The 12,500-nt window shown below is 41.2% G+C and overlaps 3 protein-coding genes across 3 annotated transcripts in view; 2 read left to right on the top strand and 1 right to left on the bottom strand.

The window, feature by feature from the left end:
- Positions 1-1,488: 1,488 nt before the first annotated feature.
- Positions 1,489-4,457, bottom strand: josd2 (Josephin domain containing 2). The gene is made up of 5 exons (XM_060064053.1): positions 4,219-4,457; positions 4,000-4,122; positions 3,012-3,137; positions 2,669-2,863; positions 1,489-1,891 (listed from the first exon to the last, which is right to left on the bottom strand). Exons 2-5 carry the CDS (start codon positions 4,119-4,121, stop codon positions 1,771-1,773), a joined length of 564 nt encoding a protein of 187 aa, XP_059920036.1. The 5' UTR covers position 4,122; positions 4,219-4,457; the 3' UTR covers positions 1,489-1,770.
- Positions 4,458-5,204: 747 nt separating this feature from the next.
- Positions 5,205-10,538, top strand: ube2s (ubiquitin-conjugating enzyme E2S). The gene is made up of 4 exons (XM_060064050.1): positions 5,205-5,409; positions 6,249-6,396; positions 8,327-8,517; positions 8,997-10,538. Exons 1-4 carry the CDS (start codon positions 5,407-5,409, stop codon positions 9,354-9,356), a joined length of 702 nt encoding a protein of 233 aa, XP_059920033.1. The 5' UTR covers positions 5,205-5,406; the 3' UTR covers positions 9,357-10,538.
- Positions 10,539-11,422: 884 nt separating this feature from the next.
- The window catches only part of LOC132467010 (protein shisa-7), a 13,359-nt gene continuing 12,281 nt past the window's right edge, over positions 11,423-12,500 (top strand). The window contains exon 1 of the mRNA XM_060064033.1: positions 11,423-12,218. The gene's annotated coding sequence lies outside the window, so the exon portion shown is untranslated. The remainder of the gene's footprint in view (positions 12,219-12,500) is intronic.

The raw sequence follows: 12,500 nt of genomic DNA, 5'->3' as shown, positions 1-12,500 counted from the left end.
AAAGGCCTTGCAGGGAGCCAAACACAAGATGGGTATGGATGTGCAAAGGTTTAAATCATGTCTATTCTGTATTCATCCTGTTCCCTTGTCCATGTGAACTGTGAAAGTTGTGAAGCAAGCCAATCTGGTATTGACGTTACTATGTTGTAGTTTTATATTATTAAATGTATCAGAACCACCAATTTATTTTCTATAAATATTGTTGTAGAAAAAAAAACACTGGCATGTAGTGTGAATGGATATGCAGTTCCCTAACTCAGTATAACTTTTCTTTCTTTGTTTTTTACTTTTTATAGGTGGCTATTCTGTAATTCCCATGTCCCTGATACTCTGTACATTATTAGTGTCTACAATATCTGAATAATCATGAACATTTGCTCTTACAAACTGGGGTGGGGGGATGGGGGGGGGGGCTTAAGATGACCCTGCTTTGGGAGCTAGGGATGGAGAACTACAACTGCCAATCAGTCTTGAGAGCAGAGGACCACAACCCAATGCAATATGACACCTGCTACTGGTGTCGCAGGAGTCATACCATAGCTAGCAATAATAGCTCCTGTACAGCAGTGGGTCTCTGACATCTCTAGATGTTTCTGTGTATATATATATAAAAGGTATAGTATGTGGGAGATATCATTCAATTACCCCTCCTTGCCTCCTGCCCTTGTTAACCCTTGAATTAAGTTTGTATGGTATTATCAATGCTCCTTTTGAATGGCATCCTTTTACACTCAAGAGTCTAATATAAATAAAAAAGAACAATAATAATATTATGCCCTGACTCGTCTTTGTCATGCTTAAAACGTGAGAACAATGAAACACATATTCTGCCAAAACATTCATTTGAACACTTCTTTATACAAAATGTTTAATGTAATAATTATTATCGCAAACCTCTGAGTTGTGTTGGAACTTTTGAAAGATACATTGGTGACAAAATATGGTATTCCCAATTTCTTTCTTTTGGAAATGCATAGATCTACGAATATGAGCCTGTTAATGTTGTATTAGTGCCTTTGCAGTACCTGTGTATATTGATAAACAAACAAAAGACACCCGGTTCCAACAGGTCCGCGTAGCTCTGCAGTGCATAGAAAGTAGCGTGTGGTGAGAGAGTGCATTACCTACTTCGTGTTTGTTGCTACTGGGTACATAAATGTCAGGGTCAAGGATGCTTGGAACATTTTCACACGTCACTTCTCTTGATATGGACGTTCCCGTTGTTCTTAGCAACTCGCAGTGGCCGGAGTGCATGCAAAAACAATGTGGATGACATGATATCTGCTCAACGATCGTAAAAAGGCATACTTTAGCGACACTTAAAAAATACACAAGTTTGAGTACACCATTTGATACACGGTACCGAGGAGATACAGGAGCGGACAAAGCATTCGCCCGCAGGTTGGAACCAAAGTTGCCATCACCACTTAACAGTCCTTCATGTTGGAAGCAAGCCTTAACCTTTGCTTCTCTTTGGAGATTCTACTGTGTGTGTGTGTGTGTGTGTGTGTGTGTGTGTGTGTGTGTGTGTGTGTGTGTGTGTGTGTGTGTGTGTGTGTGTGTGTGTGTGTGTGTGTGTGTGTGTGTGTGTGTGTGTGTGTGTGTGTGTAATGTGAACGTGCACAGAAATTCAAACATATCCATAGTGCACTCCATGAAGAGTTCTCTGAAGCATGTCCCTACCCCCCCCACCCCTCCCAGTCACTGTAAAGCGACAGTTCTTCCTTGCTGGGTATGGGTGGATGTACTACTGTCCCCCCCCCATACCCCTCAAAGAGAATCAGTCCTGGGGTTGTCCGGGCTGAGCCACGAGCCGTCCTCTTCCACCTCCTGCCGGACGACCAGAAGCATCTCGGCCACCTCTGGAGCGAGCTGCTCCCTGAGGAACGAACTGCCAGGGGAGACACCAGTGTCAGAATGCAGGGAGAATGGTTGAGGAAACACACACACACACACACACACACACACACACACACACACACACACACACACACACACACACACACACACACACACACACACACACACACACACACACACACACACACACACACACGATGACGCAGTCACAAACAGATGAGGTAAGACCCATTGTGTGATGTGTTTACAGATGGACAGAGAGATACTATAGATGCCTACTATATCATCCATCCATTTATATATCGATCGTCTGTCACATGGATATTAGCTCATTTGTTTGTGACTATGGAATGGGATGACTCACTTAACAAGTTGCATGAGGCCCGGGCATACAGCCACAGTGCAGGCTTCATCAGAAACAGCCTCTGTTCCCGAAAAGGGCTCAAAAATGTCCCTTGTATTCCAGTGCCACTCCAGCCAAGTCTTTATTTTCCATTGAGTTGGTCTGCTAGTCCTGTTCCGTTAACATCCATCTAGACTCTTATTTTACCATATGCCACATCAATGGTTTCCCAACTGGGATTTATTATAATAATCAGAAATTATTCAACTATGTATCCTAAAATGTATTATATATACATGGTTGTATTTATTAGAGCCATATTATTTTATTATTATTACATCATATTGTGAAAATTTAATAATCACATTTTTTCAGGATTTGTTAGGATGAGATGGTGAACCATAAGCAGATGATGGGTAAAGAGATTGTTATAGGAACCACGTCCTTTTCTGCCAGCGCACCCACCATAGTTCTGCCTCCCCTCCGATGCAGACGGGATTCTTTAACTTGGAGTCCAGGTTGTAGTACTGTCCATTAACCATGCACACCGCTAGCCAGTGGCGTCGCCTGAGAGGGAGGGACACTATTCCCAGCGACACCCGGGAAGGAACATTCAATATGAAGCCCTGGACTTTAGTCAAGCAGAGATTCTGTACTGTCCTACGTGGAAACAAACCAAAAAAACAAAGAAAGAAGAGATTATTCCCCCAGAATTCAAAAGTGGTTGATGTTTAACTTAATATAAAGCTTTGTTGAGTGACAGATCGAACAGGCGGTTGAATGTCTCGCTGTAGTGTTCATCACACACCTGCGCTTGTCCCACCATACTGCCGCTAGTTCTCTGCTCTGCAGCGCTGCCATGATCACATTGACATCGTAGTTTCCTGTGCCTAACATTGACCGGTGTGGGTTCACGACACATTGTGGAGCTAGCCTGCATTTGGAGAGAAGTTGCATCATTAAAGGGCAGCGGAAGCATGTTTTCCAGTTTAGTCGCAGTGCATTAAACACACCTTGGCAATAACTGCCAAACAATGTGCTGGGGGTTTTACCGGTCCTTCCACATCCCACATCATCTGGGTTTTTCTGCTAGATATATTCGGTTTGGTAACCTTCAGTGGACCAATGTGTAAGAGTACACATAGGACCTCAACAGACAGAATAAAGTTAGATCGTCAGTGAGAAGAGATGGGTCCTGTTTCATTTCATCATTCAGTAATTGAATTGAGACTGAATTACAGAGGATAAAACCTCTTTCTTCAATGTAGTTTGGTTCCCATCTTGAAGGCATATTATATTATGGTCTTGAATGAGCCCTGTTAAGTTATGACGATGAGCTCAGAGTATTGCTCCCATCATGAAGGTTGTATATCTAAGTACTAAGCATTACTACCTAATTACTTATGCATATAATATACATTATAATATATATTTGACGAAGGCTTTCAGAAAAGTCGTGTTTATCTTACTAACATTTAGAAAAAAAAACATTGGTTGTGTAAGAGCAAATCCCTTCAGTCAGACATTCATTTTAAAAGTATTTGGCTTGGCTGAAGAGATACAGCTCATATGCGTTGAGGTTCCGTCCACAACAAAGTAGGTACACAGGTACACAGAAGGTCAAAATTAAAGGGAAAGAGTTGGTAGAGGGTAATGCACGCTGACAGGTTCACAGTAGGTAGAGTGTGATGCACACAGTAGGTATAGTGTGATGCACACAGTAGGTATAGTGTGATGCACACAGTAGATATAGTGTGATGCACAGTAGGTAGAGTGTAATGCCATTGCCCGCTCACCTTTTGCAGATGTCGTCTGCCGTCTCCTTGGTGAACACCCGCTCCTGCAGCACGTTGTTCAGGGCATGGATGGCGCACAGCTCCAGTCTCTGCTTCTCATGGAAAACCTCTCCTTCGTTCATACTATGTATTTTGATTACAAATATACAGAAGGTAATAAAAATCAACCAGCTAATCCAACTTAGTCGTGGAGCTTTTTGATACCATTCAGTTGCCTACCTTAGATAACGTAGGTTAACTAGCAGAGTTGAACTTCCTAGCTATCCCTTACCCTGCTGTGTGTATAACGTAAAGACCGAACAACAAAACTGGAAGTAAAGTTATCTTTCATAAAGAATAATACACATAGAACACATAAAACGCGTTCTCATACAACTAGAGAGAGATAAAAACCTACTGACATAACATCTCCCCGTTTACAGAGGCTGGGCTATGACAGCTTGATTGTAGTGTTGCCAGATTGAGCAAGATTGGGCGGGAAATATGGCCCAATCTGGCAACGCTGTCGGGGACCAGGAAGCTGAGTTGTTATTGTTGTTGCGCAGCTGTCACACCCTGTGGCCACGCCCCTATTCTGAAAACCAAATTATCCCCGACATTGTCCATTACCAATACATATTGATGCATATATATATTTAAGAACGTGTATTCCGATGGCAAACTGCCATCTATGTCAACCAGCATCTTATTTTAGATTTTGCACTTGCCTCAGATGAAATGGATATTGTCTTGAAGCGCCTTCTAGTGGGGAGTATATATTATTGCTGCACAAATGTAACATAATGATACAAACGTTAGGATGTTACTATTTATGTTTGGTAACCCTACTTCTTGCATTTCAAACTGATTGGAGTCCTGATACTTATATTCTAAATAATCCACTTCCGAGTTGTTTTATACACGTCTTTGGTCAGTGACAAAGTAAGCTATAATTTCAGGTATCCATAAAGATTCTTGTTTTTGGTTCTTTGAGGAAAATCGGTTTTTCATATATTTTTATTTATTCTAAAGCAGTTACGTCAATGAAAAAATCATTACGTTTGTGTTTTTAAGAAAACATAAAAGGTGGGTGAGAGTTTTTCAAACGCTCCTATTGCTAGTGAGGTTCGATGATATTGTCGACTCTGTATGGTTGACAAAGCTGTCAATCAAATCGAAACAAAGATCTCAGATATCCGATTGGGCGGACGGTCGTCGCGTCTCGCTTTACCGTGCAGCCAATTGGTCGAGGGGAGTAGGTTAAATTGAGAATCTTATTTTTGTTCCTGTGTCAACGAAAAGAAGAAAAGAGCAGTTGCTAACCTTGCTTATAATTGTCAACGGGCTTTCAAACGTTTATATACAATTACATTTCACCGTGACGATTGAAAGAAACCAAGTCAACCAGATCAAACATTTTGCGAAACAATGGTAAGTCAAATGGATCCGCTTTCTTCAATATCGAAGCTTAATCTTCCCTTAACTTACGCTAATGTTAGCTTCCACCAGCCGTCGAGCTGGGCTTAATTCCGGCTATGGCTATTGGATGCAGTTCAGCTCTGAAATATTCATATTTACTGTAAAACGAGTCTTATTTAAATGGGATTATCCCAAAGATGAGTTATAGAAACGTTATTGTTTGGGGATCCACCAAATGTAGACTTGTGACAGTGACACGTTAGCTTTAGCCGCTAGCAGGCACAGCGTTAATGGGAGCTTGATCCAGGTGACCAGTCCATGTTGGTGGGACTTTTGGGAGGGCTCTTTTTCGTTAACGTAGTCCACGTTAAGTGATCTAAGGTTAATAATGTATTTAGATTATTTTAACTTGTTAAAACTTTTGCTTTCCATCGCCTCCCTTTGTATGTTACTGCTCTGCGCCACAAGGGGCAAAACCCCAAAAAGATTACATTTGAATTGGTAAATGCATATGAATGCATTTACCAATTATGTGTTTGCTGAAATCAATATTTTGATATCCTGTGGAGTCCAAATGTATATTTCCAATGTCAACTAATTAAGTAATTGTCTATTGTCGTTATAATGAACAATTCCGTTGTTGGATGTAATCATCTTTGCATTTTTAAAGTGATGTCAATTACATATATATAGTGACACTGACTAAAGAAAAGTTATTATTGTAAACGTTTTCCCTAAAATTGGACGCCGGATATTTCAATTATAGTTGGTTTCCGACTAAAGCCGAATGTATTACCTGTTTAATATAAATGTGTTTACAAACCTTGACTAAACTTTTCTTCTATTTGCAGAACTCCAATGTGGAGAACTTACCCCCTCAGGTGCTTCGTTTGGTTTACAAAGAGGTTTCAGATTTGGCTGCTGACCCCCCTGAGGGCATTAAGATCTATCCCAGCGATGAAGACATCACTGAGTTGCACACAGCCATTGAAGGGCCAGGTACGGTTTCATCTGGATATTTCTTACTCTGGTTGGATGAGGATGATGATGATAATCAACTAATATACAACTATAACACAGCAGGTTTGATAGTTTGGTGCAGAATGATATGTCTTGATATGCTATACAAAAATGTCTTATTACGTGCAACTAGGTGTGTACCAAATAGTGTCATTATTGTATCATATACTGCACACAAATCAAGTGTAATGTATTGTTGTATATATACATTACACCTAGGATTAACAGTATCCCCTTTAATTTTTTTTTAAATAAAACATTGCCTAATTCACAGTAATTGAATGCAACAGGGATCATGGCATTATTAATTAATTGTAACTAATGGGGCTGGTGAGAAAATGTAATTTCAAGCTTTGAATATTTGTTAGGTTTCCAAACGAATATTCTGTGAAGAAAACAAAACAAAAGTCTATTCATAGCACACATTTTTCACTGGCTGTAACGTAGCAGGCTGAGACCACTGTTGCAGAATCACATTTTTACCAGCTGATAGTTTTTTCCTTTCATTTTTAAAGTGCTTAAATTGGTAAAATTAATGTGTTATTTTACTGACGCAAAACAACGATATCACTTCAGCGGCTTTTGGATCTATTCATCAGTAAGACTTCGACTTGGTTATGGCAGAGCTGCAATGCAGTCTAAAATTAGGCCTACTTCCAATTATCACAAAGCAAATGGGTAGTTTGATTATTGTGCAAAGTTTTGTATAAATGTCACAGCAGGACGAGGTGTATTTTCCCAGGGATGAATCACTCAGGCACTATTGTGGGGACGGATCACCATCAAAGGAAAAACATCACTATCAGTTCTATTCATGTTTACTATATAACCAACCAACACGCTATTAGTAGGTAGGGCTTTTTGATGTATTTTGGACTTGTTTGAACATTGAAATAGCTGCTAAATACGGTAATTATTGAAACCCTTATAAAACCATTACCGCCCTGATGGCTAATAGGGCTTTGACTTTTGCCCAAAAATCATATTCAAAGTTTGTTTGTTTATTAATATTAATATTAATATTCGAATATTAATATATAATAATATAAGAATATTTTGACCATTAACTGCCTTCAGTAAGACCTGGATTGGGCTTCGCGAGGTTTGTTTACCGTGTTGCTATGGTTACCGGTCTTGCGTGTTCCAACAGTTTATTAGGTTTCTAATAAAACGCTGTCTAATCAATACTTCATTCACTGCCTCTTCCGTGGTCATTACAATATTATGAATAGACTGCGTCGGGTCCTCCGACGTCTCTCCCTCTTGGCCTGCCCATAACAGGTTTGAATATTAAGGGCTGCCTAATATTCGTTCGATTTTTGATTGAATTTTTGATATTTGAATTATATTCAAATAACGAAGTCGGAGTCAAAGCCCTAATGGCTAATGGCTTGCTTATCCTCACACTGGATGGCAGTTGTCAAAGTGCTTCCAGAATATTCTAATAATGTTTGATTATTCCAACTGCAAAACTAACGTTAATTTGGTCATCCCACAGTTGGCTGTTCTGATGATGGCTGAAGTGTTGACGAGAAGCGTTCTCTGACGTCTAGTGCCCCTGCTTATATATTTTATCACTGGGATATTCAGATGAAGTGTAACCTAGCTTTCAACCTACAGTTCACAAATATGCATAGACGTTAAAACATTTATATTTTCTGTTTTGCAATTTTTCATAAAACGAAAACGGTCTCAGCCCTATTCACTAATATTTCCTTTTCTAAATTGTGTAGGAGCTCAGTGCATCTGTAGGTATCCTTGAGCAAGATGGCTATATCTTATAACTCTGATTAATTAAATAATTATGAGTCTTCTTAGTACTGGTACTAAATCAGTTTTGATATAAGACTGCTAAACGCTAATGGTGACCCAGTTTTCCTTGTGTAATTAATTCTTTATGCCCTGACAGAGGGAACTCCGTTTGCTGGTGGCATTTTCCGCATGCGTCTGGTCCTTGGGAAGGACTTCCCTGCGGTTCCACCCAAGGGCTACTTCCTGACCAAGATTTTTCACCCAAACGTGGGCCATAAGGGGGAGATCTGTGTCAATGTGCTGAAGAGGGACTGGAAGGCTGAGCTGGGCCTCAGACATGTCTTACTTGTAAGTGGAAACCTATTTTCTCGTCTTTGTTTATTAAAGATCGATAGTTAGAAGGACTAAGATAGGTTCACATCAAATCCTTGATTGGATTTTTATTTTATGGTATTGAGCTAACTAATATTAATTTGCTCAATACAATAGTCTTAAGTTATTACTAATGAAATCTTGGCCTAAAGATGTCCTGCCTTTAAGAAACTATGACAAATCTAGAGCAAGGGCGAGGTAAACGGAACAAGTAGTCCACCTTGTCGTTGTACAAATGTAAACACCTTCCATTGCACGCACCCCAAAAAAAAAAAGAAAAAGAACGCAACTAAAAGCAGAATAATTGACCATCTGTGAGCTATATCATTTTCTTGCTATGACGCCATGGTGTTACTTTTTCATTATCCAGAAATGATAACGGCACCTGCACACAAGAGCTCATGTAGCGGTGAACACCAATCACTAACTATCTCTTCTCTCCAAACCCCCTGCAGACCATCAAGTGTCTTCTCATCCACCCCAACCCTGAGTCGGCCCTGAACGAGGAGGCCGGACGCTTACTGTTGGAGGATTATGCCGAATACGCCTACCGCGCGCGCCTGCTCACGGAGATCCACGCCATGGGCGGACACGGCGGCACCTCGGGGGTACCGCAGGACCCCAGCGACGGCCCGCAGCCCAAGAAGCACGCCGGAGACCCCACCAAGAGGCTAGTGGCGCCTGGCGCAGCCTCCGTGGCGGCGCTAGGTAACGGTGCTAACGGTGCCACCACCACGTCCAGCAATGCCAGCAGCAGTACCAGCGTCGCCGGGAAGAAGAAGGCCGACAAAAAGCGGGCGTTACGGCGACTCTAATACCTCCACTAGTGTGTGTGTGTGTGTGTGTGTGTGTGTGTGTGTGTGTGTGTGTGTGTGTGTGTGTGTGTGTGTGTGTGTGTGTGTGTGTGTGTGTGTGTGTGTGTAAATACATTGAAGCGTGCAGATATTTGTTCCTTTTTTCTGACTTTCTATGCCCCCTCCCGCCCGGACTTCCCACTTTGTACAAATGTCTTTCAACTTTTAACCACCGATTTGGCTTTTTTCATGAACCCTTGTTTTGTTTTTAAAAGAAAGGACAAATGTTTCCTGTTGAGTCTGAACTGAATGGGCTACCTGGTTTGAGGCTGTAGGCGGTGCATCTGGTGTCTTGCGATGAATTGGTGACTTGGATCTTGTGTTTTGCCTAATCAAATGTCTATTCAATATGGCTGTGGCGATCACTGTCTTTGTCTCAACCAGACTGGACGAAATCCACTGGTATAGACACAATTTATTAGAAATTGGCTATTCGTCGAGGAACTGTGAAGTGGTCAGGCTCCATTTTAATCCATTTTGAAGAGTGAAGCAAATCAGACAAAATGGTGACCTTATTCTATGGTTTTATAATGCAAATATGTCTAAGATGGGGATGACAAAATGGCGATCTGTTTTTTCATAATTATGGTTTAACCCCCCCCCCTTTTTTTTCTCAATTGTCTCATTGTCCAGTATTTTCTAATGTGGTTTTAAATGAATGTTTCTATTCAACTGTCTTAGTGTGGGTGTGTATGTAATGATCTAGACAAGTGGCTGGGAGGGAACGTGGTATTATGCATACTTTTAAAGGGTTCAAGTCTCGAGTTGTAGAACTAGTCATCCAGTGGTGTTACTGGTTTAAACGTACTCTCTGGTTCCCTCTGAAGCCATATGTGCTGCTGACATGCCCATCTCTACCAGCCTCCAGGGTGCCAGAGAAAATCTTCATATTTGACAACAAAAAGGGAGGAATCCCTACCTGATGCACTGTTTGACAAGTTTTCTCAGGCAGTTTTTCTGCCTTGGTTTCAAATGCATGTTGGGAGCTATATTTCCCAAGGAAACAATCTCAAGTACTGTCTTTCACTGGGGTGGAGAATATGCCCTGAAAACACTTGTCATTGTGCAGGCTGTTGGTTGGGAATTTTTTTGTGTCAACTATAAGTTATTTAAATTAATAAAAAATTGAATTATTTGAAGAGTTGAGCAAATTTGTTGTTTATTGATCTAGCATTGATTGCTTCAGGTTGAGGTCATTGTTAAATGAAATTAGTTAGAGTATACACGGAAAGGTTCAAGGTTTGGGATTTATGTGTTGCACGATTCTTAAACCTTTGGTACTGCTCTGCCCGTAAGACCACTCAATTGAATGATGTCATTTGAATTCCTGCACTGAGCAACCCTGGCGTCAATCCACCACACTTTGAGAGCCACCCACCTGTATAGAAATAGCAGCCTGCCATGTAGGTAATTATCAGGCCCTTCATAGGCCCCTGACGCTGGGGAAGTCAGACAAACCTCTTCTGGAAACAATGAATCATTGGTCTGGAGTGATCAAATACCTACAGGTATTTGATCACCTGGAGGGGATTCACAAACAAATTTTTTGAAGCCATAATTTTCTTAACCTTTATGAGACTTTGCATTTCACCTATTTCCAATGACACTTTTATCATGACATCGTTTAAACTATTGGTAAAATTTGAATGGTTAAAATATATTATAGACCGCTTTCAGTTTAAAGCAACGTCAATATTTGTGCCAAGTTTAAACGATCACATAGCCTTCGTTTCTGCGGATTCATGGGTTTGAGGGACAACCTTATTCAGATCCATCTACAGTATATCTATCCATGCAGCCGTCTATCAAGGCTGGAGTTGCTGAATAGAAAACATGACGAATGTAGTTTCTCTTCAATTTAAATAACTCACTGAATAGCAAATCTAGGTCTAATTGACAGTTTGGTTCACGCTCCAGTGTTCCTGTCCGTTGCACCAATCCTATCCCCCACCCCGTCTCCATCGCTTTCATAGTTGCCACCAACATAATGACACAGTTGCTGTGGCAACCACCTCCCTCCTCCACCGTCTCTCACTCTCGAGCTGTCTCTTTCACGCGCACACAGGCTGTATACGTACAACTGAAACCCGAGAAGCCGTCGGCCAAAAAAGCGAGGAAACGCTGCCTTTGTTTTACGGTTTCTCACCTATACTCTTTGGTATCAGTGTCGTTCACCTGTCATGTTTGGGAGCGCAGTGGCTCAAATCTGTCGGACCTTATTTTCAGAACAAATTAAGATTAAGCATGATGTTCAAAGTAACGCCATAGGGATCGTCACCTCGAGTCGGAGGGGCCTGATGATGACCAGGGGCTTGTAAAAACGAAGCGAGGTCTGAGTCTCTTCAGCACCGCACCGAACAGCCAATCAGAGCACGTCTCCTCGGCGGACCTTCATGGGGGCCAGTCGCAGTTAGGCGGTGTTGCCTGTACTATTTTTTGACAATTATGAAAGGATTCGGCGACAGTGGTATCCAGACGGATGAAACTTTAGAAAATACCTTAAAATAATTCTTTTTTTTTTTTTTATCCTCTATCATTTGCATCGTACTGATGTTCACATCATAGTTGAACCATTGTTGAATGTGATGGAACGCGTTCGACTCCCAGAAAGCCAACATCTCAAGTCAGATCTGCATCAGCACTGTTAATACACGGTGGTTTAAATCTGCCTCTGCATTGATGGGACTTGATCTTGCCCTTATCTAATTCTCAAGCGTACAATACGACATGGGGGCTATCCAGTGAACACCATTGATGTAGGGTACAGTGCGCACGCTTTTCCACCACTTGTTCTCCAGCATCAATCCCAGAAGCAACGCACAGGTAAGACACGACATTTTGCACCTTTGATATGGCATTATTTGAGAAAGAAGCACATTTATTTCAAATTTAGTTAACTGCACGCTTAACTTGAATGACAATTTGATTGTCATCAGTTTTAAAGCAACATGCAACGCGACTCGGTGTGAATCAAAGGTTTTTCGCTGACAGCTACGCCATCGAGAAGAACACACTTTGTGGGTGGATTTGTTATTCGTCTTCATTTACTTGAACATTTCGATAGGATGGTACACATATGTTGGGATTCTAGTATACACAGCGGGA

The sequence above is a fragment of the Gadus macrocephalus genome, chromosome 11 (assembly GCF_031168955.1).
Source record: "Gadus macrocephalus chromosome 11, ASM3116895v1".
Lineage (NCBI taxonomy): Eukaryota > Metazoa > Chordata > Actinopteri > Gadiformes > Gadidae > Gadus > Gadus macrocephalus.
Note: the sequence above shows the minus strand (reverse complement) of the source record. Positions and strands in the feature narration are given on the sequence as shown.

What these genes read in the sequence shown, in the direction of transcription:
- ube2s (XM_060064050.1), top strand. An exon ending in CACAGCCATTGAAGGGCCAG is followed by an intron (nt 6,397 to 8,326) that starts GTACGGTTTCAT and finishes ATGCCCTGACAG; the next exon opens with AGGGAACTCCGTTTGCTGGT. An exon ending in GCCTCAGACATGTCTTACTT is followed by an intron (nt 8,518 to 8,996) that starts GTAAGTGGAAAC and finishes AACCCCCTGCAG; the next exon opens with ACCATCAAGTGTCTTCTCAT.
- josd2 (XM_060064053.1), bottom strand. Translation starts at nt 4,121, where the DNA reads ATGAACGAAGGAGAGGTTTTCCATGAGAAGCAGAGACTGGAGCTGTGC. An exon ending in GTATGGTGGGACAAGCGCAG is followed by an intron (nt 2,864 to 3,011) that starts GTGTGTGATGAA and finishes GTTTCCACGTAG; the next exon opens with GACAGTACAGAATCTCTGCT. An exon ending in GGAGGGGAGGCAGAACTATG is followed by an intron (nt 1,892 to 2,668) that starts GTGGGTGCGCTG and finishes CTCCCCTGGCAG; the next exon opens with TTCGTTCCTCAGGGAGCAGC.